We start from the raw sequence: 24,850 nt of genomic DNA, 5'->3' as shown, positions 1-24,850 counted from the left end.
TGTTATGGGGAATATATAGCCCCCGGTGATGTTTGAAGGGGTTTGGTTCTACTTTGCGTTTTCGGTAGGGCAGTATGTTTTTAATGTTTTTTTTACCCTCGGTGCCCTGCTAGCTGAATAGTTTGCTATCTAATGGGAGTGAAGGGGTGGGGTAGCTGCAGCTCATTATGCTAGTTTGGTTTGGGATAATGTGATCGAATGGGAGCCAGGGCATCCTCTATCGACTTATCAAGGCCCCCAGTGCTTCTCAAACTCCACTGCTAAGACGGCGGCAAGCATCTGAGCCGATTTTGGAGTGGCCGGAGTCACAGGAGCAGCCTCCGGCATTTTCTCCACAGAGGAGCCTCGAGAAGCCTCCGAATCGGTCAACGAATTTCCATCAGTGATTTTTTTTTTGCCCTGGCCTTTCTTGGCATTTCTCTTATGTGGGGACCTTATATTATCAAAATGATGGGACTTCGCGTAAAATATTCCCAATAACCGGGCAAAAGGCAAAAAACAAGTACCCTGGTGGGAGCTACCTGCTGTATGACTTCTCCTTACGTGCCACTAGCGGAAGACTTCACAAAGATTGACCTATCACAAGCACTTTTCAGATGCAGTTGAGTGAAGATTCCAGGAAGTATACAACCATCAACTCACTGTATTAATACAGACATCTGTCGTTCGGAATCGTCTCATCACCAGCCTTATTCCAGCAGGCCATGGACAAATACTACAGGGCCACCCTGATTCCAAGATGACATGCTCGTCATCGAAAAAAACCTCCCATCTCATTGAGAGAAACTAAACAGGATCCTGTGTAGACTGGGAAAATACGGCACCTACTGTAAGAAATCCAAATGCTCGTTCCTGAAGCCCTCAGTGTGGTACTTGGAACATGTGATCAACAAAACTGGTCTCTCAACCTCACACAGAAAAGTGGAGGCAGTTGTGAATGCACCACAACCCAAATATATTAAGGAGCTTCATTTGTTTTTGTGATTGTGATTTACTACAGCAGGTTCATTTCCAGTTTGGTCAGTAGGGCAGCACCACTGAATGATCTGCTGAAAAAGAATGCAAAATGGTCACAAATCTATCAGGAGTGTCAAGGAACCCATGCAAGAGTTCACTTCTGCTAAATTCCTGGCACAGTTCAATGAAAAACTGCCTCTCAGCCTTGCCTGTGATACATTTGCATATGGTGTTGGAGCCGGCAACTCCACACATTTTCTGATGGCCCATTGCATATTGTTAAGAAAACAAAGGCAGTTTTAAGGGATTTATAAGAGTATGGGTAAACATGAAAATGAAATGAAAATCGCTTATTGTCACAAGTAGGCTTCAAATGAAGTTACTGTGAAAAGCCCCTAGTCGCCACATTCCGGCGCCTGTTCGGGGAGGCTGGTACGGGAATTGAACCATGCTGCTGGACTGTCTTGGTCTGCTTTCAAAGCCATCGATTTAGCCCTGTGCTAAACCAGCCCCTAGAAATTAGAAATAGTGTATAGTTTTAGGTGGGTTTAATTTCTGTGCCTGGAAGTGACCTGTAGATTCATGTTGGACAAAGGTGTTTGTATGTGTGGAGGCTGGTTTCCATTCCAATTGGGATTCTATTGTGATGGAGAGAGCTATGGCATGAAAGGTCAATAGGCCAGCAGGAGTATGCAGGCGTTGCTTAGGAACTAGAGGTCCTTGTAAGATAAAACAAAAAGCTTTCCTTTGTTCTTAGTCTTTTAAAACTGAAAGCCAGAGCAGTTGCAGACGGACAGTTGGTGAGGAAAATTCTCCCTGCTCTGCTTGAGGAAAAAGAAGCTGTGCAATGGAATAACATGCAAGAAAGCAAGAGAAACTAAAAGATGGTTGGTTTTTGAAACTTATTCTGGAAAGACTCGCAGGAGTTTGTCAGGTGGCCCAAAGCATTTGTAGGTTTCAGTAGAAAGAATGTGAGCCATCAAACATGCCTGGTCCAGAACATTCCACACTGGAGATGAGGAATTGGTATTGTTGCTGCGTTTGCAGGGCGAACTACAGAAAGTGAAATTTGGTGGCCCCTGTAAGGTAGCTGGGAGGATAAGTAACTGGACTTACCTGTAGATACTCCAGAGCTTAGGAACGACCTATTATGTCACATAAATATATTGAATAAATATCATCGTAGGGAAGATGTTAGGAAGGTACCAGGATGTCAGAGGGTAGAATAGTGAAAGAGGACAGAGATAATAAGTTTGAGGTCAGGGAAAAGGTCGACAGTTCACAGACGACCCTCCCGTGGTACGACTAGCAAATATGGTAATACTATTACACTATTATATACTACAATACAGGCTGAGTACATGCTACGATAAGGACAGAGTTTACACTATTATATAATATAACAAGGACAAAGTTTACACTGTTATATGCTATAATAAAGGTAGAGCTTACACTATTATATTCTACAGTAAGGTTAGAGTTTGCACTATTATATAATACAGCAAGGACAGCGGCTGCATTGTTATATTCTACAATGAGGACAGAGTTTACACTATTATATACTACAACAAACGGGCAGCACGGTGGCACAGTGGTTAGCATTGCTGCCTACGGCGCTGAGGACGTGGGTTCGAATCCCGGCCCTGGGTCACTGTCTGTGAGGAGTTTGCACATTCTCCCCGTGTCTGCGTGGGTTTCGCCCCCACAACCCAAAGATGTGCAGGTTAGGTGGATTGGCTCGCTAAATTGCCCCTTAATTGGAAAAAATAATTGGGTACTCTAAATTTTTAAAAAATAAATAAATAAATAAATATACTACAACAATACCAGAGTTTATACTATTATATATTACAACAAGAACAGAGTTTACACTTGTATACTACAACAAGAACAGGGTTTACACTATTATATATGACAATAAAGACGGGGTTTGCACTATTATATACCACAACAAGAGCAGAGTTTACACTATTATATACGACAACAAGTACAGAGTTTACACTTATATTTACAATGAGGACAGAGTTTACACTGTTATATACTACAATAAGACGGAGTTTACACTATGGCAGCACAGTGGTTAGCACTGTTGCTTCAAAGTGCCAGGGTCCCCGGTTTGATTTCTGCTTGGGTCACTGTCTGTGCTGAGTCTGAACATTCTCCCTGTGTCTGTGTGGGTTACCACAAGTCCCGAAAGACGTTGTTAGGTTATTTGGACATTCTGAATTCTCCCTCTGTGTACAGGAATGTGGCGACTAGGGGCTTTTCACAGTAACTCCATTGCAGTGTTAATTTAAGCCTACTTGTGATAATAAAGATTATTATTATTTTATGCTACAACAAGGACGCTCTTATGTACTATAATAAGGACAGAGTTGGCACTATTATATACTAGAACAAGAACAGAGTTACACTTATGTTCTCCAATGAGGTCAGAGTTTACACTATTATAGACAATAACGAGGGCAGATTTTACCCTATTACATACTAGAGCAAGAACAGAGTTTACACTATTATAGACAATAACGAGGGCAGATTTTACCCTATTGCATACTAGAGCAAGGACAGAGTTTACACTACAGTATTATAGACAATAACGAGGGCAGATTTTACCCTAAGAACAGAGTTTACACTATTATATACCACAACAAGGTCAGATTTTACCCTGTTACATATCACAGCAAGGGCAGAGGTTACACTTATATTCTACAATGAGGACATATGACAATAAAGACATAGTTTACACTATTATATATCACAACAAGGCCAGAGTTTTCACTATTTTATGCTATAACAAGGACAGCGTTTACACAATTATATATGCAATAAAGACATAGTTTACAATATTATATATCACAACAAGGCCAGAGTTTATACTATTATATATGATAACAAGGGCAGTGCTTACACTATTATATACTATAACAAGGACAGAGTTTACGCTATTATATACTATAGCAAGGACAGAGTTTATGCAGCTATATTCAACAATAAGGACAGAGTTTACAAAATTATGTACAATAAGGACAGAGTTACACTGTTACACGCTACAATAATGACAGAATTTACACCATTATATACTATAACAAGGACAGTTTATTTAGCTATATTCTACAATAAGGACAGAGTTTACACTATTATGCACAATAAGGACATAATTTACATTGTTATATGCTACAATAAGGATAGGGTTTACACTATTATGGACAATAAGGAGAGAATTTATACTATTTTGTACAATGAGGACAGAGTTTAGACTTATATGCTATAATAAGGACAGTGTTTACACAATTATATACTATAATAAAGACAGAGTTTACACTATTATGTACTACAATACAACTGAGTTTACACCATTATATACTACAATAAGGTCAGAGTTTACACTAGTATGTATTACAATAAGGACAGTGTTTACATGTTATAGTCTACAATTAGAACAGAATTTACATGATTATATACTATAATTAGGACAGAATTTACACGAATATATAATATAATGACAGCATTTACAGTGTAATATACTAAAATAAGGACAGAGTTTAGACTATTGTAGTGTACAATAAGGGCAGAGTTTACACTATTATGTAGTATAATAAGTGCTTACACTTATATATTGCAATAAGGACAGTGTTTACACTGTTATAATACAGCAAGGACAGCGGTTACATTGTTATATACTGCAACAAGGTCAGAGTTTCCTCTATTATGAACTACAATAAGGACGGAATTTACACTGTCATATTCTACGATGAGAGCAGAGTTGACACTATTATATAGAACATAGAACATAGAACATTATAGCACAGAACAGGCCCTTTGGCCCTCGATGTTGTGCCGAGCAATGATCACCCTACTCAAACCCACGTATCCACCCTATACCCGTAACCCAACAACAACCCCCCCCCTCCCCTTTAACCTTACTTTTAGGACACTACGGGCAATTTAGCATGGCCAATCCACCTAACCCGCACATCTTTGGACTGTGGGAGGAAACCGGAGCACCCGGAGAAAACCCACGCACACACGGGGAGGACGTGCAGACTCCGCACAGACAGTGACCCAGCCGGGAATAGAACCTGGGACCCTGGAGCTGTGAAGCATTTATGCTAGCTACCGTGCTGCCCCTAATTATATACTATAATAAGAAATTATATCGGGTGGGAGGGTGGTGTGTGATAAATTGCACTCTGGGAAGTTTTTTTCTGTGCCACTGCCAACTGAGGCCCTTAAGTGGAAAATCAATGACCTTTTAATGGCCACATCCTGGTGCCACTGTTATGCAGTCAGTAGCGGGTGGGTGCCTTGCCACTGTGTTTGCTTGCATTATGGGCTGGAATCATAGAATTTACAGTGCAGAAGAAGGCCATTTGGCCCATCGAGTGCACCGTCCCTTGGAAATAGCACCCTACCTAAGCCCGCAGCTCCACCCTATCCCCACACCTCCACCCTATCCCCGAAACCCCACTTAACCTTTTTGGACACTTGAGGGCAATTTAGCATAGCCAATCCACCTAACCTGCACATCTTTGGACTGTGTGAAGAAACCGGAGCACCTGGAGGAAACGCACGCACACACGGGGAGAACGTGCAGACTCCGCACAGACAGCGACCCAAGTTGGGAATCGAACCTGGGATGCTGGAGCTGTGAACAGTTGTGCTAACCACTGTGCTACCATGCTGCTCCTGTGCAAGGGACCCGGCATCAGCAATTGGGGAGCCATTGAGCCTTGCTGCTAATCCGAACCAAGGAATGAGGAGTGACCCAGGCGAAAGTGACTGATGGTAGGAGGGGTGTCACGGGATGGGGGTTGCAGGAGGAAGGCAATGCAGAATACAAAAATTCTCTTGGCCTTTGATTGGCTAGCAGCTCTCACTGGGTGGGTCTTCCTCTCTGGGGACCTAGATCGCAGGGATTGTCTGCTGCCGGCCTGTGAAGTGCCTGAGTGAAACACGATGCGACAGGCCTTCCTGAAAGAGGCTGACACGGGACTGTCGCTGGCTCTCCAGCCAATGGCCAAGGCCCCAATCTCACCGCCGCAAGATTCTGCACAAAGAGTCAAAAGTCTTGACTATCCTCTGTGACAACAGATACGGTAGAATCTTTAGATTGTCCATACAATTTGAGCTTTCCTTAAATATTGCTTATTCCTGAAATAAAATGAAACGAGAAGACATTTTCTCTCATGCCTTTTGTGACCTTTGAATGCCCCTAAGTGATTTTCATCCAATTGTGAAATGTTGGGCACAATTGAATGGCCTTGTCGCGCCCGACTCGGTGACGGGTTGAGGGTCTCGTGAGATGTTGTGATCTGGATCTTTCCCTCACTGGGCGAGATCCAGATTTACACATTTAAATGAACAGTTAGGCTCACTGAAGCATGTTGCCGCCTGATGCTCCGGAGGTCCGGGAATGAACACTCGCCCCTGGGAGACCTCGCCATGTCGCTGTTTTGCACTGGTCCACACAGCCATGGACCAGGCATAACGGCCCTGAGGGAGGGGCTCACCCAGGCCATCAGAGGCCCCGGGTGGTCAGGCTCTGGACAGGATGGTACCCTCGCACTCCTGCTGCTTCCTAAGCACCTTGGCATGTTCAGCCTGGCATCTTGGCACTGCCACCTGGGCACCCTAGTAGTGCCACCCTGCCATTGCCTGGGTGGCATTGCCTGGCTGGAAGTGCCAAGGTGCCCCGGTGCTAGGCTGCCGGTGTCAGGGATTGGTCCAAGGGTACCCTGCCCTTGTGCGGGATTGAGGACCCTCTAACAGGTAAGGTGGGGTGTTGGGGGAGGGGTGTCTTGGGGCTACAGTATGGATGCCAAGGGAAGGAGGGGGTGAAAAGATCAGGGCAGCATTTAAAATGCCTCTTCCTGCTTGTCAGTGCAGGAAATGAGGTCAGTCCGGCCTAGGCGGGCCAATCCTCACCGAGGCCAAAACGAAACAGGGTCCCGTTTGATAGCGGAGTCGGTCTTGGCGCTGCAGACGCCGAAAAACACCTCGTGAAAACCGCCCAAAATGGGACTCTGTTTTCTAGGTGTCAAATCAATCCCATTGTAATGTGGGGATCACCAAGAGCAGCCATAGTATAATGGCCAGATAATCTGTTTTGGTGACATTGGGTGTGGATATGTATTGCCCAGTATACTTGAGAGAACTCAGTTACTCTCTGGTGAATAGTGGCCATGGAATTTTGTACATGAATGAAATGAAATGAATATGAAAATCGCTTATTGTCACGAGTAGGCTTCAATGAAGTTACTGTGAAAAGCCCCTAGTCACCATATTCCGGCGCCTGTCCGGGGAGGATGATACGTGAATTGAACCGTGCTGCTGGCCTGCTTGGTCTGCTTTAAAAGCCAGCGATTTAGCCCAGTGAGCTAAATCAGCCCCTACATCTACCTGAGAGGACACTTGGTACATCAGGTTAACATTTTATCCAAATAACAGGACATCTACAAATTTCTCGGCACTGTGCAACAGCATTATGTGCTCTGCAAAGGGATCTGAACCCACAACCTTTTGACTTTAAGGTAAGTTTGATGACCAAGCAAGCCACAGCAACAATGTGCCCTCGTATAGCACCTTCAACAGATCAAAATGTCCCAAGATGCATGACAGGAACTTTATAAATACCTCACTTAATAAAGAACAATTACTGAGAAGGCAACATAGAGTCATAACAGGACAAGGAGGCCATTCAGCCCATTGAGTCCATGCCAGCACTCTAGAGATATCCAGTCAGTCCCATTTTTCCCGTTCTATTCCCATATCTCTGCAATCTTATTTCACATAGATGCTCTTTCAATTTCCTTTTTAAATCATCCCTACTTCCTCCGCCCTTGTCGACGGTTAATTCCCGATCATTGCCACTTAGTGTCAAAAATGGTTTAGAAAAAAGACAATTTTTCCCAGATGAAGATTGTCATGTTTCCAGTTTAAATCCATGTCTTGCTTGTGACTGAAGTTCACTTTTTTAAAAATAAAACAGGTGTCCGGGTGGTGCTGAACTGCCATTCAGAATGGATGTTTACGAAGAAGGAAACAGAAGATAGCTGGAGTTGAGAGCTCTTTGCACATTGACGTGCTGCTTTGGAACATTCCCAGTATGGGTAGCAAACATTCCTTTTCTTTCCAATCCACGAGGCTTCTAAATACCATCTGGAGTCGGTGAAAACAAACGGCAAGGCTGCCCAGGAAATATTAGCATGGCCCCATCGTGCTAGCCTTCCTGCTTTTCTAAACAGATTCTGTAATCGTGGGGACGGATTTAATGTGATGGATTTCAAACCAGAAACGAACAAACATGAGAGGAAACCAATAAGCCACAAGGTAGAAGATCAAAAGAAGGTAAGAGGCTTGAGAATGATCATGCAAAGCAAATGTGGAATGGCTCTATTAATTTTTCCCCCTCAAAGGACCTTTATTGTTGAAGTCAGGTAACAGAAATGAGATTGAAGCAGATTTCGGGCAAGGTATACAACAATGTCATGTGTTATCGTGTGGTGTGATGTGAGAGCAGAATGAGTTGTTAATCAAAGTGTTGAAGAGCACAGAAGTGTCTTCACACAGCACTTTCTGTTTTTGTCCGAAACCTGGGCTTAGTGTGCTTGTCCCACTGGAATTGTTACACCTATATCTCACCCTGATTGTCATGGTATCTTTGCAAATCTCTAAGATAGAGCAAGAGCATGTGACTTTGGCAGGACACAGATATGGCATGGTTAAAATGTTTGAGATGACTAGTAATGCAAGATTGCAGTCACAGTATTATTGGGTCTGGGCTGTGTGTTTTGCAGTGACAGTATTATTGGGTCTGGGCTGTGTGTTTTGCAGTGACAGTATTGTTGGGTCTGGCTATGTGTTTTGCAGTGACAGTATTATTGGGTCTGGGCTGTGTGTTTTGCAGTGACAGTATTGTTGGGTCTATGCTGTGTGTTTTGCAGTGACAGTGTGTTGGGTCTGGGCTGTATGTTGTGCAGTGACAGTATTGTTGGGTCTGGGCTGTGTGTTGTGCAGTGACAGTATTGTTGGGTCTGGGCTGTGTGTTTTGCAGTGACAGTGTTGGGTCTGGGCTGTATGTTGTGCAGTGACAGTATTGTTGGGTTTGGGCTGTGTGTTGTGCAGTGACAGTGTGTTGGGTCTGGGCTGTGTGTTTTGCAGTGACAGTATTGTTGGGTCTGGGCTGTGTGTTTTGCAGTGACAGTGTTGTTGGGTCTATGCTGTGTGTTGTGCAGTGATAGTGTCGGGTCTGGCAGTGTGTTGAGCAGTCACAGTGTTGATGGGTCTGCCTGTGTGTTGTGCAGTGACAGTGTTGTTGTGTCTGTGCTGAGTGTTGTGCAGTGACATTGTTGTTGGGTCTGGGCTGTGTGTTTTGCAGTGACAGTATTGTTGGGTCTGGCTATGTGTTTTGCAGTGACAGTGTTGGGACTGGGCTGTGTGTTGTGCAGTGACAGTGTTGGGACTGGGCTGTGTGTTGTGCAGTGACAGTGTTGGGTCTGGCTGTGTGTTGTGCAGTGACGGTGTTGATGGGTCTGGGCTGTGTGTTTTGCAGTGACAGTATTGTTGGGTCTGGGCTGTGTGTTGTGCAGTCACAGTGTTGTTGGGTCTAGGCTGTGTGTTGTGCAGTGACAGTATTGTTGGGTCTAGGCTGTGTGTTGTGCAGTGACAGTGTTGTTGGGTCTAGGCTGTGTGTTGTGCAGTGACAGTATTGTTGGGTCTGGCTGTGTGTTTTGCAGTGACAGTATTGTTGGGTCTGGGCTGTGTGTTTTGCAGTGACAGTATTGTTGGGTCTGTGCTGTGTGTTTTGCAGTGACAGTATTGTTGGTCTGGCTGTGTGTTTTGCAGTGACAGTATTGTTGGGTCTGGCTGTATGTTGTGCAGTGACAGTGTTGTTGGGTCTGGCTGTATGTTGTGCAGTGACAGTGTTGTTGGGTCTGGGCTGTGTGTTGTGCAGTGACAGTATTGTTGGTCTGGCTGTGTGTTTTGCAGTGACAGTGTTGTTGGGTCTATGCTGAGTGTTGTGCAGTGACAGTGTTGTTGGGTCTGGGCTGTGTGTTTTGTAGTGACAGTGTTGGGTTTGGGCTGTGTGTTGTGCAGTGACAGTGTTGTTGGGTCTGGGCTGTGTGTTTTGCAGTGACAGTGTTGTTGGGTCTATGCTGTGTGTTGTGCAGTGATAGTGTCGTTGGGTCTGGGCTGTGTGTTGTGCAGTGACAGTATTGTTGGGTCTGGGCTGTGTGTTTTGCAGTGACAGTGTTGTTGGGTCTGGGCTGTGTGTTTTGCAGTGACAGTGTTGTTGGGTCTATGCTGTGTGTTGTGCAGTAATAAGTGTTGTTGGGTCTGGCAGTGTGTTGAGCAGTCACAGTGTTGTTGGGTCTGGCTCTGTGTTGTGCAGTGACAGTATTGTTGGTTCTGGGCTGTGTGTTTTGCAGTGACAGTATTGTTGCGTCTGGCTGTGTGTTGTGCAGTGACAGTATTATTGTGTCTGGGCTGTGTGTTGTGCAGTGACAGTATTGTTGGGTCTGGGCTGTGTGTTTTGCAGTGACAGTATTGTTGCGTCTGGCTGTGTGTTGTGCAGTGACAGTATTATTGTGTCTGGGCTGTGTGTTGTGCAGTGACAGTATTGTTGGGTCAGGGCTGTGTGTTTTGCAGTGACAGTATTGTTGGGTCTGGGCTGTGTGTTTTGCAGTGACAGTATTGTTGGGTCTGGGCTGTGTGTTTTGCAGTGACAGTATTGTTGGGTCTGGGCTGTGTGTTTTGCAGTGACAGTATTGTTGGTCTGGCTGCGTGTTTTGCAGTGACAGTGTTGTTGGGTCTGGGCTGTGTGTTTTGCAGTCAGTGTTTTTGGGTCTGGGCTGTGTGTTTTGCAGTCACAGTATTGTTGGGTCTATGCTGTGTGTTTTGCAGTGACAGTGTTGTTGGGTCTGGGCTGTGTGTTGTGCAGCAACAATACTGTTGGGTCTGGGCTGTGTGTTTTGCAGTGACAGTATTATTGGGTCTGGCTGTATGTTGTGCAGTGACAGTATTGTTCGGTCTGGGCTGTGTGTTTTGCAGTGACAGTGTTGCTGGGTCTGGGCAATGTGTTTTGCAGTGACAGTGTTGTTGGGTCTATGCTGTGCGTTGTGCAGTGATAATGTCGTTGGGTCTGGGCTGTGTGTTGTGCAGTGACAGTATTGTTGGTCTGGCTGTGTGTTTTGCAGTGACAGTGTTGTTGGGTCTATGCTGAGTGTTGTGCAGTGACAGTGTTGTTGGGTCTGGGCTGTGTGTTTTGTAGTGACAGTGTTGGGTTTGGGCTGTGTGTTGTGCAGTGACAGTGTTGTTGGGTCTGGGCTGTGTGTTTTGCAGTGACAGTGTTGTTGGGTCTATGCTGTGTGTTGTGCAGTGATAGTGTCGTTGGGTCTGGGCTGTGTGTTGTGCAGTGACAGTATTGTTGGGTCTGGGCTGTGTGTTTTGCAGTGACAGTGTTGTTGGGTCTGGGCTGTGTGTTTTGCAGTGACAGTGTTGTTGGGTCTATGCTGTGTGTTGTGCAGTAATAAGTGTTGTTGGGTCTGGCAGTGTGTTGAGCAGTCACAGTGTTGTTGGGTCTGGCTCTGTGTTGTGCAGTGACAGTATTGTTGGTTCTGGGCTGTGTGTTTTGCAGTGACAGTATTGTTGCGTCTGGCTGTGTGTTGTGCAGTGACAGTATTATTGTGTCTGGGCTGTGTGTTGTGCAGTGACAGTATTGTTGGGTCTGGGCTGTGTGTTTTGCAGTGACAGTATTGTTGGGTCTAGGCTGTGTGTTGTGCAGTGACAGTATTGTTGGGTCAGGGCTGTGTGTTTTGCAGTGACAGTATTGTTGGGTCTGGGCTGTGTGTTTTGCAGTGACAGTATTGTTGGGTCTGGGCTGTGTGTTTTGCAGTGACAGTATTGTTGGGTCTGGGCTGTGTGTTTTGCAGTGACAGTATTGTTGGTCTGGCTGCGTGTTTTGCAGTGACAGTGTTGTTGGGTCTGGGCTGTGTGTTTTGCAGTCAGTGTTTTTGGGTCTGGGCTGTGTGTTTTGCAGTCACAGTATTGTTGGGTCTATGCTGTGTGTTTTGCAGTGACAGTGTTGTTGGGTCTGGGCTGTGTGTTGTGCAGCAACAATACTGTTGGGTCTGGGCTGTGTGTTTTGCAGTGACAGTATTATTGGGTCTGGCTGTATGTTGTGCAGTGACAGTATTGTTCGGTCTGGGCTGTGTGTTTTGCAGTGACAGTGTTGCTGGGTCTGGGCAATGTGTTTTGCAGTGACAGTGTTGTTGGGTCTATGCTGTGCGTTGTGCAGTGATAATGTCGTTGGGTCTGGGCTGTGTGTTGTGCAGTGACAGTGTTGATGGGTCTATGCTGTGTGTTATGCAGTGACAGTGTTGTTGGGTCTGGGCTGTGTGTTGTGCAGTGACAGTGTTGATGGGTCTATGCTGTGTGTTATGCAGTGATAGTGTTGTTGGGTCTGGGCTGTGTGTTGTGCAGTGACAGTATTGTTGGTTCTGGGCTGTGTGTTGTGCAGTGACAGTGTTGTTGGGTCTGGGCTGTGTGTTGTGCAGTGACAGTATTGTTGGTTCTGGGCTGTGTGTTTTGCAGTGACAGTATTGTTGGGTCTGGCTGTGTGTTGTGCAGTGACAGTATTATTGGGTCTGGGCTGTGTGTTTTGCAGTGACAGTGTTGTTGGGTCTGTGCTGTGTGTTGTGCAGTGACAGTATTGTTGGGTCTGGCTGTGTGTTGTGCAGTGACAGTATTATTGGGTCTGGGCTGTGTGCTGTGCAGTGACAGTGTTGTTGGGTCTATGCTGTGTGTTTTGCAGTCAGTGTTTTCGGGTCTGGGCTGTGTGTTTTGCAGTCACAGTGTTGTTGGGTCTAGGCTGTGTGTTGTGCAGTGACAGTATTGTTGGGTCTAGGCTGTGTGTTTTGCAGTGACAGTATTGTTGGGTCTGGGCTGTGTGTTGTGCAGTGACGGTATTGTTGGGTCTATGCTGTGTGTTTTGCAGTGACAGTGTTGTTGGGTCTGGGCTGTGTGTTGTACAGTGATGATGGGTCTATGCTGTGTGTTATGCAGTGATAGTGTCGTTGGGTCTGGGCTGTGTGTTGTGCAGTGACAGTATTGTTGGGTCTGGGCTGTGTGTTTTGCAGTGACAGTGTTGTTGGGTCTGGGCTGTGTGTTTTGCAGTGCCAGTGTTGGGTCTATGCTGTGTGTTGTGCGGTGATAGTGTCGTTGGTTCTGGGCTGTGTGTTGTGCAGTGACAGTATTGTTGGGTCTGGGTTGTGTGTTGTGCAGTGACAGTATTGTTGGGTCTGGGCCGTTGTGCAGTGACAGTGTTGCTGGATCTGAGCTCTGTGTTGTGCAGTGACAGTATTATTGGGTCTGGCTGTGTGTTTTGCAGTGCCAATGTTGTTGGGTCTGGGCTGTGTGTTGTGCAGTGACAGTATTGTTGGGTCTGGGCTGTGTGTTGTGCAGTGACAGTGTTCGGTCTGGGGTTTGTGTTGTGCAGTGACAGTGTTGGGTCTGGGGTTTGTGTTGTGCAGTGACAGTGTTGCTGGTCTATGCTGTGTGTTGTGCAGTGACAGTGTTGTTGGGTCTGGGCTGTGTGTTGTGAAGTGACAGTATTGTTGGGTCTGGCTGAATGTTGTGCAGTGACAGTATTGTTGGGTCTGGCTGTGTGTTTTGCAGTGACAGTCTTGTTGGGTCTATGCTGTGTGTTGTGCAGTGACAGTGTTGTTGGGTCTATGCTGTGTGTTGTGCAGTGACAGTGTTGTTGGGTCTGTGCTGTGTGTTGTGAAGTGACAGTATTGTTGGGTCTGGCTGTGTGTTTTGCAGTGACAGTATTATCGGGTCTGGCTGTGTGTTTTGCAGTGACAGTATTATTGGGTCTGGCTGTGTGTTGTGCAGTGACAGTGTTGTTGTGTCTGGCTGTATGTTGTGCAGCAACAGTATTGTTGGGACTGGGCTGTGTGTTTTGCAGTGACAGTGTTGATGGGTTCGGGCTGTCAGTGGATGTTTTTGTTTCAAATTGGATGTTGAGGTGACTGTGACCACAAAAATAGCAATGACTGGGGATGATTGGATTTATACAGGGCGAACACTTTAAGTAGTGTGAGCATTTTCCTTGATGTAGAATGTGTTTGAAGTAGCAATCTTGTGTTCCTGATCCATTGAGGTATACTAACTTCTCTCGTTGATCATACAGTGTAATTTTCTTTCAATCCTTGTTCTGTGACTGTTGTGTCGTCAAATATTCATTAAATGTAAAAGTTTTCTTTGCGCATGTGCAAGCTGCAATTTGTTAGCAATCGATTCCCAGGGGTTGGAAAAAATTCATTGCAGATAGCTAAGTTAAAATGTTATTTCCAAACGACCTTTCTGGATGCAATGATATTTATTTATTATACAAACTGAACAAAATAGCACTGTAGTAACACAGACAAATTGTATGTATATTTTAGAGGTGTTTTGCCTCTCAGCTGGCAGTTTTTAGCCCACCAACATGGGCCATATTGTAGTGTTTATTCTTGACTTCTTAAGCCATCCCAGATTGAATAGTGTAAATGGAGATTCTGCTGCCTGTTACCTCTGGACTTGACTATTTGAATTCACTCTTGGCTGGTCTCCCGCATTCTTTAATACAGTATCAGTCATCTTATTTAAGGAAGGATGTAAATGTGTTCCAAGCAATTCAGAAAAGCTTTACTTGACTAATACTTGGAATGGGTGGGTTGTCTTATGAGGAAAGATTGGACAGGTTGAACTTATATCCGCTGGAGTTTATAAGAGTAAGTTCATTGAAATATATAAGATCCTGAGGTGTATTGACAGGTCCGATGTGGAGAGAACGTTTCCTCTTCTGGGACAATTTAGAACCAGGGCTCCTTGTTTCAGAATAAGAGGTCCTCAACTTAAGACAGAGATGAGGAGAATTTCTTTCTCTCAGAGGATCATGAGGATCAGGATCTTTGAATTTTTTTAAGACTGAGGTAGATACATTCTTGTTTAACAAGGGGGTGGGTGGGAATGTGTGGTTGAGGTCACAATCAGATCATCCATGATCATATTGAATGGTGGAGCAGGCTCGAGAGGCTGAATGGTCTTCACCTGCTCTTAATCCATCCTCTGTAAACCCAAGGTTATCCAATACACTGCTAACCATGTCCTAACTCTCATCAGGTCCCGCTGATTCAGCAGCGTCTGTGCTTGGTGATCTATATTGGTTCCAGGTCAAGCAACACCGCAATTTTTAAATTGTCATTCTTGTTTTCAGATCCCTCCATGGCCTCACCGCCTCCTTATCTATATAATCTCCTCCAGCCCGCAATCCTCCAAGATCTCTGCACTCCTGTGGTTCTGGCCTCTTATGCATCCGCACTATTAACCATTCCACCATTGACAACCATCATTTACCCAAGCTCTGAAACCCCCTTCCTGCACCGCTCCACCTCTCTCTCTCCCCGTTTAAGACACTCCATGCAATCTACTTCTTGGACCAAGCCTTTTGTCACCTGATGTCTCCATATGTGGCTCAGTTTAATATCCTGCTTTATAACATACCTTGGGACATTTCTTGGGACATTTTTTTACATTAAAGGCACTACAAAAGTGCAAGTTGTTGCTGTGGTGAGGAACTCAAGTTTGGAGGCAAGCAAACTGTTTGTGAAACTGAATCAAAGCAGACACGTGGCTTCCACTGATTTCTTGCGCAGCAAACGTGAAATTTTAACCAAGCGGCAAATGAAAAGGAGCTGCATGAGCCGGGATTGAATTTTAATCCACAAGAAGATGTTTGTCTAGAAATTATACGTCTCAGCAAAATCCACTTATGGCAATCGCCTCCAAACTTAAAACTTAGTCAAGGGAATTTTTCACAGGAATTACATCTGAAGAACTTTAAGCAATGCCGTTTGCAATTATTAAAATCCACATTTTAAAATGCATTCACCTTGCTTTTGAATGGTCCTTCTTCCAATGTGTGCTGTTGCCTCATCAACTCTTAAATTGGATACATGCATCAGAGTTAAATATATATTTCAGCATCAGTGATGAGGCTCAGTATGAAATGACAGGAACAGGGAGGCAGCTGTTAACCACTTCAGCCTGTGCCGCCATTCAATGAGATCATGGCTGTTCGGAATCTTAACTCCATTTAGTCACCTTGGTTCTATGTCCCTTTATAACCTTTCTTAAAAAATGCATATTAGCTCCATTATAACATTTTTAATTGACCACCCCTTCCCCCAGCAGCTACAGCTTTTTTGGGGAGTGATCCAGAATTCCCTTTTATGCAAACAACTTTCCGCCGCAACCCCTTCTCCCCCATTTCCCTGTTCAAGCCCTTTCATCACCCTCCACACTTAAATGAATCACCTCTCGTGCTACGCTATTGTGAATACAAGCCAACTCTGCACAACCTGTCCTCATAATGTAATCTTTCAGCCTCTGAAATGTTCAGGTGTATGTTAAGAGGCTGATGGTTGGAATTTGCTGCGTCTTTTGGAATGTGCAACCATTGCTGAGGGTGAGCACAAAATATACCCCATGGTTGCTGATCACATGATCAGATGCTACCGATGTGGCCACCACACACCCCCCGGAATATTTTCTGGAGCTCGCCGTGCACGGTGGGTGAACGTTTCCTCCCTCTCATTCATTGGAACAGGGTGATTGCCTTGATTTTGATATTGGTATATACCTACTAGTTCAACTGTCTGGACTCCAATTCCTTTTTGCAGCCTTCACCCCCACTCTCTGGGCGCGATTCTACGCAAATGCGGAGAGTCGTAAAGGCTGCCGTGAAACTGGCCGTGTTTCACGGCAGCCTCCGCGCCCCCTCCCAGGACCTGATTCTCCCCCCCCGGTCGGGGCTAGCAGCGCGGCCCCGCAAAGCACGGCATCGCGGGCTTAGCGACCGTCGCTAAGCCCGCGCGCCAAGGGTCACGGCGGCTGACGCGCACGATGATGTCAGCCGCGCATGCGCGGATTGGACGGCTCCAACCCGCGAATGCGCGGATGACGTCATCACGCATATGCGTCAAACCCGCGCATGAGCGGGCTGTCATGACCCTCAGCCGCCCCGCGGACTGATCCTGCGGGGCGGCGGAGGAACAAAGAGTGCGCGGGTATCGGACCCGCTGCCCGCGATCGGTGCCCACCGATCGCGGGTCCATGCCACCCTTGGCACGGCGGTGGTGCGGCCGTGCCAATCGGTGCCATGGTTGTCCGGAACGGCACTTTGCGGACGTTTTCACGAACGGTGAGAGCAGGTGTGTTTGCGTTCGTGAAAACGGCCGTAAAGGCCTGGGAACTCGGCCCTATCGGCCAGGGGAGAATCGCTGTTCGCCGTAAATAACAGCGAGCAGTGATTCGCGTCGTGGGGCGGCCATGGGGGGGGGGGGGGAGAGAATAGCGGGAGGTCGGGAAAAATGTCGGGAAGGCCCTCCCGCTATTCTCCGACCCGTCGTGGGCAGCGGAGAATCGCGCCCTCTATCTTTCTCCTTTAAGATGTTCCTAGAATATTTGGATTGATCACATTCCCGAATATCTCCAAATGCGGATAGATTTTGATTGCAAACTGCTCCCGTGAAACATGCTGGGTTTTACTCTGTGAAGCTGCTAAATAGATTAAAAGGGGGGTATTGCATTATCCAAATGTCAGGATTTTCTTCCCCCCTCCCCCCCACTCCTGTCTATGTGCATTCTCCAGCAGTGTCTCCTCTCCCCCTCTCTCACCGTGCTTCCACTGCCTCTCAGAGCCCCAGTGGCACAGCCTGGACTGATGGGCCTTGGGGAGCCTGAATGACCTCAATTTCCGCAGTGCTTTTTATGAATATTGATAGGCTTTGCAGTGAAAAGCCCAGCGGCCATGAAAAGCAAAAAAGCATTTATACATCTCTTGAACCATTCAGGACTTTGAGAATTCCCACAGTACGTTAGAGCTAATCAATGAATTTTTTTTATATGTGTAGTCACTGTCAAAATGTAGGAAACGCAGCAGCTAATTTGCGCACAGCAAGCTCCCACAAGCAGCAATTAGACGATGCCCAGATAAGCTGATTCAGTTTGAGTGTAAAGGAACACCAATGATCTAGAGGCCAAGGATCGACCTCATCTCCAAGAAAACACCTGCCAAATGTGCGGTCGAAGATGCGGCTCATCGGCCATGCAAGGACCAACAGAACCCATGACCAGTAACACGGAGTTTCTTAGGTGGACAATCATACTCATCAGCGAGTGATTGCTGAAGAAGAAGAAGAATTTGTGAGCTCACAGGCATACAGTCTGACCACACCTCCACTGAGACTGTTAGAGCACTAATATGTGCCATAGGAAGAGACTGCGGAGAAAATACTAATGACCACACCATCTAGAAATGAAGCTAGACTTCTTAGAAGATTGAAATTCACAACACGATCTGGTCTTTTTCTTCTTTGTTGTTTGAAATGAGTTCCACAGCCACACTCTATTTTAAATATATTTTCCAGTTTCTCCCAACTGGCTGATTTTAGTACAATCTGGTCAGTGAGATGCTTGGTTAACATACATGTTTCTTCCGATCTCCTGTTTGTCACAGGCTGGAGGTGTGAGCCATTTCTGTAATTGGTGACGCTTTCAACTTATCATTGCCACCGTGTATTTAATTTAAAACTGAAGGTTTGGAGGTTACACACCTGCCGCATCAGCGATTGGCCAATACTTTCCACTTGTCCGGGAACTGAAAGAATCCGGGGCATTGTAAGTCGAAGCATTGACCACAAAGGGAGGAAGCTATTGCTGAACTTGCATGAAACAGTGGTTCAGCCGCAACTGGAGAATTGCATCTAATTCTTCAGGAAGAATGTGAAGGCACTGGTGAGAGTGCAGAGGTGATTTACGAGAATGGTTTCAGAGATCAGGTGCGGAATTCTCCGACCCCCCCCCCCCCCAGCCGGGTTGGAGAATCGCCGGGGGGCTGCCCGAATCGCGCCATGTCGCCCCGATGCCAAGACGCGATTCTCTGCAGAGCGTAGTCAGCGCGGCATAGTCGGCCCGGATCAAAAAGCCGAATCCCGCCGGCGCCATTCTAACATCCTCTGAGCCGGCGGGACCTCGGCATTGAAGAGGCCGGAAACGGCCTGTGGGGGATGTCTGATCCCGGGGGCGGGGGGGGGGGGGGCCTCCGTCGTGGCCTGGCCCACAATCGAGGCCCACCGATCGACGGGCCGACTTCTGTGCCCCCCGGCCTCCTTTCCTCCGCGCTGGCCACTGTAGCCCTGCGCCATTTGGCGGCCGGCACGGGGAAGAAAGCCACGCCGCATGCGCTGACCCGGGGCACTGGGTTCAGGCCGGGATCGGCAGCTGGAGCGATGTGTTTCACGCATAATTCAAAGTACCCCACAAGTGGAAGGGAAACTCCATTCTGCCACATGTAGATTGGGGGAGGGGGGTCACTCACTCCACCGGTGGTACAATTCTGGTGAGTTCTGGGCCCACGGGCGGGATTCTCTGATCCCCCCCCCCGCTGTGCCGGAGAACCCCCGGGGAGCGACCTGTATCCTGCCCCGCTGCTCCGACGCCGGCTGCTGAATTCTCTGGCGCCGGCTTTTGGACGGGTGCGGGGATTGCGTCGTGCCAGTCGGGGGCTGTTCGCAGCCCCCCCCCCCCCCGGCATTTCTCCGGGCCCCGATGGGCCGCACGGCCACGCGGTCCTGGCCTGTCCCACTAGCATGAAATGGACACGGTCCTTCCCAGCGGGACCTGGCTTGTCGGCCGTCTAGCGGGGTCCTTGGGGGGGGGCGTGGGGGATCCGGCCCCGTGGGGTGGGGGAGTGGGGGGCATGGTAGCCTGGCCCACATCTGCAGGCAGGCCTGTGCCGTGGGGGCACTCTTTCCCTCTGCGCCGGCCTCTGTAAGGCTCCGCCACGAGAAGAAACCCCCTGCGCATTCGCAGGAAACACGCCGGCGGTCCTGCGCATGCACCAAATTGCGCCGGCCGGCGGTGGCCCTTCAGGGCCGCTTGGCGTGGCGCCAACCCCTCCAGCGCCCTCCAGTGCCAGAGGACTGCAACTTCCATACGGCCCAATGCCGGAGTGGTCCACGCCGTTCTTGGCGCCGGTATGGGCCGTCCCGCCAATTCTGGGAGAATCCTGGCCCACATCTCTGGCCTGGGAAAATTCCCTGGTAGTGGGATTGCATTCAGTAACTGTTCCAAAGTGGTTCCAGTTTTCCAGGGGAAGGCAGAGAGACTGTCTGGAGCTGTTCAAAGGCAGGATGGGAAGTATAGAGGCCATTAGAAACCAAGGATTTAAGGGGCAGCACGGAGGTGCAGTGGTTAGCATTGCTGCCTCACAGCACCGAGGACCCGGGTTTGATCCCGGTCCCCTCACTGTCTGTGTGAGTTTGCACGTTCTCCCCCTGTCTGCAAGCGTCTCACCCCCACGACCCAAAAGGATGTGCAGGGTCAATGGATTAGTCATGCTAATTTTCCCCTTAATTGAAAAGAAAAGAACTGGGTACTCTAAATTTAATTTTTAAAAAAGAACCAAGGATTTTCCTCATTCTTAAATCACTGAGCAAAAGCCCAGTGAGGCCCAAGCAGCTGTGAAGTCCACAGTCATGGATACCTTGAAGAAACTTTGAAGTATCAACGAGCCAAAAGCGAAAGGAAGGATCCCCACAAAATGTCATACTTCAGAGAATAGCTGGAAGACTGAGGGGAAATCAAAGTGAATTCTGGAGTGTTGTGGGATACTCGGTGTGAATTTCAAATAGAGAAGTGGATGAGTCGTATTGTATAAGGGAAATCTTGGGTGGAATCCGGAAGTAAAAGAACTGGATTTAAAACTCATGTTAAATTGGTAGCGATCGCTTTGTTTATTTTATGTACAGTAAATAATGTTTGTGTTTGAAAAACATGAAATCTCGTGGCATGGTTCGTTCAGTAAATCACTGGGTTTTTGGATTACTACTTAAATGTAAATGGTCTCTACAGGGAGCCTAACAAAATCAACAGAGAGGCTGCAGAATTGTTCCATGCATGAGTAGTGTAAGTTATGAGTGTAGGTTTGAGAAGTTGGGACTGTTTCCTTGGAGAAGGGAAAGTTGATATTTTTATAGAGGTATTCAAATCCTGAAGTGCCTGGACAAAGTAGGCAAGAAGAAAGTGTTCCCATTGGTGGAAGGATCGAGAACCACAGGATAGAGATTTAAGGTGATTGGAAAAAAAGAAAGGTGAGACGAGGAAATGTTTTTTATGCAGTGAGTGGTTAGGATCTGGAATGTGCTGCCTGGGTGTGTGGTGGAGGTAAGTTCAATCGAGGCATTCCAAAGGGAATTGCACAAAAGCCTGCTAAAATTTCAGGTCTCCCGGGGAAAAGGCAGGGCAGTGGTACCAGCTCAGGAGCTGCACAAACACGATGGGCTGAATGGCCTCCTGCGTAGTCAACATTTTATATCATTTTAGAAATTGTATCCCGGGATGCCCGTGACACTGCCACTGGTGCCATTTATTTCCCATCACCCTCAGAGGGATTGATTTCCTGGCTGATGGTAGAGCTAGGTGGCTTGTTTAGCCCTTCAGAGGGCATTAACATGTCAATTGATTATTGTACACAGGTCCCTTGTCGGTCAGACATTGCGGGGCATTGCAGGTTAGCCCCTCTGGAGGACATCAGTGAACCCATCAGGTTTTTTGACAATCCTGCAGTGTCAGGCTCCTAATGCCAGTCCACATATTACTCGATTCCATTCATAACAGTGCCATCAAAACAGGTAATGCTGGAAAACATCCAAGAGGTCAGTGTACATCTGTGAAGAGAAACACCAAGTTAATATGTCAGCTTGGTGACCTTTCATCTGAACTGCAAGATGTTGTAGATTTAACATCTTTGATTTCGGGACAAGTTGAGGAAGGGAATCGGTGAAAGAATCAGAGAAAAGGGACGAAATTCTCCGACCCCCAGCAGGGTCAGAGAATCGCCTGGGGCCGCCTAAAATCCCGTCCCCGCCGTGGCAGAGATTCTCCGCCACCCGGGAAGTGGCGGCGGCGGAATCTCGCCACTCCGATCGGAGAGGCCCCTGCGGTGATTCTCCGGCCCGGATGGGCCGAAGTCCCGCCGCTGGGAGGCCTCTCCCGCCGCTGAGGTTTGAACCACCTCTGGAACGGCGGGATCAGCGGCGCGAGCGGGCCCCGGGGTCCTGGGGGGGGGGGGCGCCATCGAACCCCTCGGGGGGTGCCCCCACAGTGGCCTGGCCCGCGATCGGGGCCCCCCCCGCTCAGTCTCCGGGCCAGTGCCCTGGGTGCACTATTTCTCCTTCCGCAGCCGCCATGGCGGAAGCGGAAGAGAACCCCACATCGCGCATGCGCCGGCAGTGACGTCAGCGGCCAGCTGCCGCTGACGTCACTGCCAGTGCATGCGCCGACCGGCGAAAGCCCCGCTGCCGGGGGCGCCAGTTTTTTGCGCCAGTCTTCTGGTGCCAACCGCTCCGGCGCGGGGCTGGCCCCCAAAGGTGGGGAGAATTCCCCACCTTTGGGGAGGCCCGACCCCTGAGTGGTTGGCGCCACTCCCCTACTCCGGGACCCTCCGTCACGCCGGGTAGGGGAGAATGCCGCCCAAGGTCTGTGAAAGAATGGAAGGCAGAAGAGATTAAATAACAAGAGATATGATGGCATGAGGCAAAATGTTTATAGTGTTGCCTCTGAAACCTTAGTTGAAACATTGGCCTGGGCCTTTACAGCAGTGACAGCGATGATCAGATTGTGACTGCAATCGAAAATCTCTCTGACTCGATGCGGCTGTGTGTTGCTTCTTGAACCTTCCAATTCTGGCGTTCACAGAAATGAACTACACAGTGTCCCTCAGAAAACTCCGTCAGAGTGCAATAGAGTTGGGAAAAGACAGGTCACACAACCTTTTGAAATGAATGAATGAATTGAAATGAAAATCGCTTATTGTCACAAGTAGGCTTCAAATGAAGTTACTGTAAAAAGCTCCTAGTCGCCACATTATGGCGCCTGTTCGGTGAGGCTACTACGGGAATTGAACCTGCGCTGCTGGCCTGCTTGGTCTGCTTTAAAAGCAAGCTATTTAGTCCTGTGCTAAACCAGCCCCTTTTTTGCCGTACTATCTGCTGTTTGGTCACTTTGAATGTCCAGTGTGAAAGTTAGTGAGTGGACAGTTGTTGGTCAGCGTTTGGTGATGGTTTGTGGGGGGGGGGGGGGGGGGGGGGGAAGTAATTTTGAGGGGACGGGTCAGTTGTGGAGTTATCCAAGTGTTAGATCAGGTTTTAATCTGTCTAACATTTCCTGGGTAACTATCCAGGTAGGTCCCACGGAACTGCGCCATGTCTTGGACTCTATCTCAGAAAAGGGTCCATTCCACAGGGTCCCGACACACAGCTTCAGTTGTATGCCTGGTCTCCAATGATCCAAATTTATCCCTAAGCCTAATATTATTGAGTGTTTCAAGTTGTGAAGAGTGCAGTGTCTCATTGTATCCTCCGGTGGCCCTGAAATTAGAGAATTTGCATTTGCATTCAACCTGCAATGTTGCCTTGGAAGCGTTATTAGCAATAGAAATATATTTTGTTAACAAATGAAGTGGTAATGTTTTCTAAGATAAAAGCAAATTACTGCGGATGTTGAAATCTGAAACAAAACCAGAAAATGCTGGACAATCACAGCATATGTGGGGAGAGAAGGGAGCTCACGTTTCGAGTCTAGAGGATTGTTGGGTGCTGTCCAACCTGCTGTGATTGTCTAGTAATTTCTGGTTTGGTAATGTTTTCTAATGGGCATTTTCCCTGCAGATTTGAAGGATGTTTGTACTGTAAATGCATCTCTCAAATGCCTGCCAAATAAGTGGTCGGTATTTAAGCAGAAAGCTGCAGTTATTAATTGTCCTTTGAAAGCTGGAAATAGAGGAAGCTCGCCCAAGGAACTGAGGGTAGTTTATTCTCTTTAGTGCATGACCAAAAGTATAATATAGCTGAAGCCAATCAAATATGTCAGTAACTCATTGAACATGTCTCGAAGGAGGAATGTTGTCCAGGAAAGACTTGCATTTGTGGCACAATGGATCCATCATGGAATATTTTCTTAGTTAACAAATTCAATCTCAAATTGGCCATGCATTTTCTGATCTAATCATGGGACTGTCAGATTGGAAGTTACCAGGCTGTGTAAACCAATTACTTTGTTCGATAAGATCGCCAATCTTTACAATTCCTGTACCAACCACCTGCCAATTACCCCTGCAAACAATGACGTGTCGAGCAGCAATAGCTAATGTCATAGAGACTGCTACCTTCATTAAAGTGTTATCAGGGCTTTGTGTACAAGGAGATTCAGCATTCGTAACACAAGAAAAAGGAATGTGAAGAGAAAATCTGATCAGGGCGTTCAAAATGAGAGAGTTTAATAACGAAACGAAAGAAAGTTGTGCCCATTAGTCACTGAATCATGACGTTTATGGCAGAAATGTACAGTCTCCAGCAAAGATTATGAAGGGAACAATTAGGAGAAGTGCTTACTTATATTGAGGATGCACAATTCCTGAGTGGTGGAAACAGAATCCATGACAACTTTTAAAAAGGGAATTGAATAAATATTTGTAAACTGCAAATAAATGAGATGAGGGGCTGACTCTGAGGGGGCAAGAAGGACCAAATGGCTTCCTTCAATGTTGTAAAATACATTAGGCGCGATTCTCCGCTCCCCACGCCGCGTGGGAGAATCGCGGGAGGGCCCCCCGACAAAATTCACGCCCCTCGCGCCCCCCGCTATTTCTCCCCCCCCCCCCCCCCCCCCCCCCCCCCCCCCGGCTCGGAAGAATCGCCACTCGCCGTTCTTCATGGCGAACGCCGATTCTCCGAGCCGGATGGGCTGAGCTGCCTGCCATTCCCGGCCGTTTCACGACGGCAGCAAA

At 47.4% G+C, this 24,850-nt stretch overlaps 1 protein-coding gene across 2 annotated transcripts in view; it reads left to right on the top strand.

Moving 5' to 3' along the window:
- The window catches only part of nav3 (neuron navigator 3), an 838,834-nt gene that overhangs the window by 79,355 nt on the left and 734,629 nt on the right, over positions 1-24,850 (top strand). For both annotated transcript variants that reach the window (XM_038781097.1, XM_038781098.1), the window contains one exon: positions 7,946-8,304. In XM_038781097.1, coding sequence (XP_038637025.1) covers positions 8,233-8,304 — 72 coding nt within the window. In that variant the 5' untranslated portion in view covers positions 7,946-8,232. The remainder of the gene's footprint in view (positions 1-7,945; positions 8,305-24,850) is intronic.

This window comes from Scyliorhinus canicula, chromosome 20 (genome assembly GCF_902713615.1).
Source record: "Scyliorhinus canicula chromosome 20, sScyCan1.1, whole genome shotgun sequence".
NCBI classification, from domain to species: domain Eukaryota; kingdom Metazoa; phylum Chordata; class Chondrichthyes; order Carcharhiniformes; family Scyliorhinidae; genus Scyliorhinus; species Scyliorhinus canicula.
The sequence above is the reverse complement of the archived record's forward strand: the minus strand, read 5'-3'. Positions and strand labels throughout refer to the sequence as shown.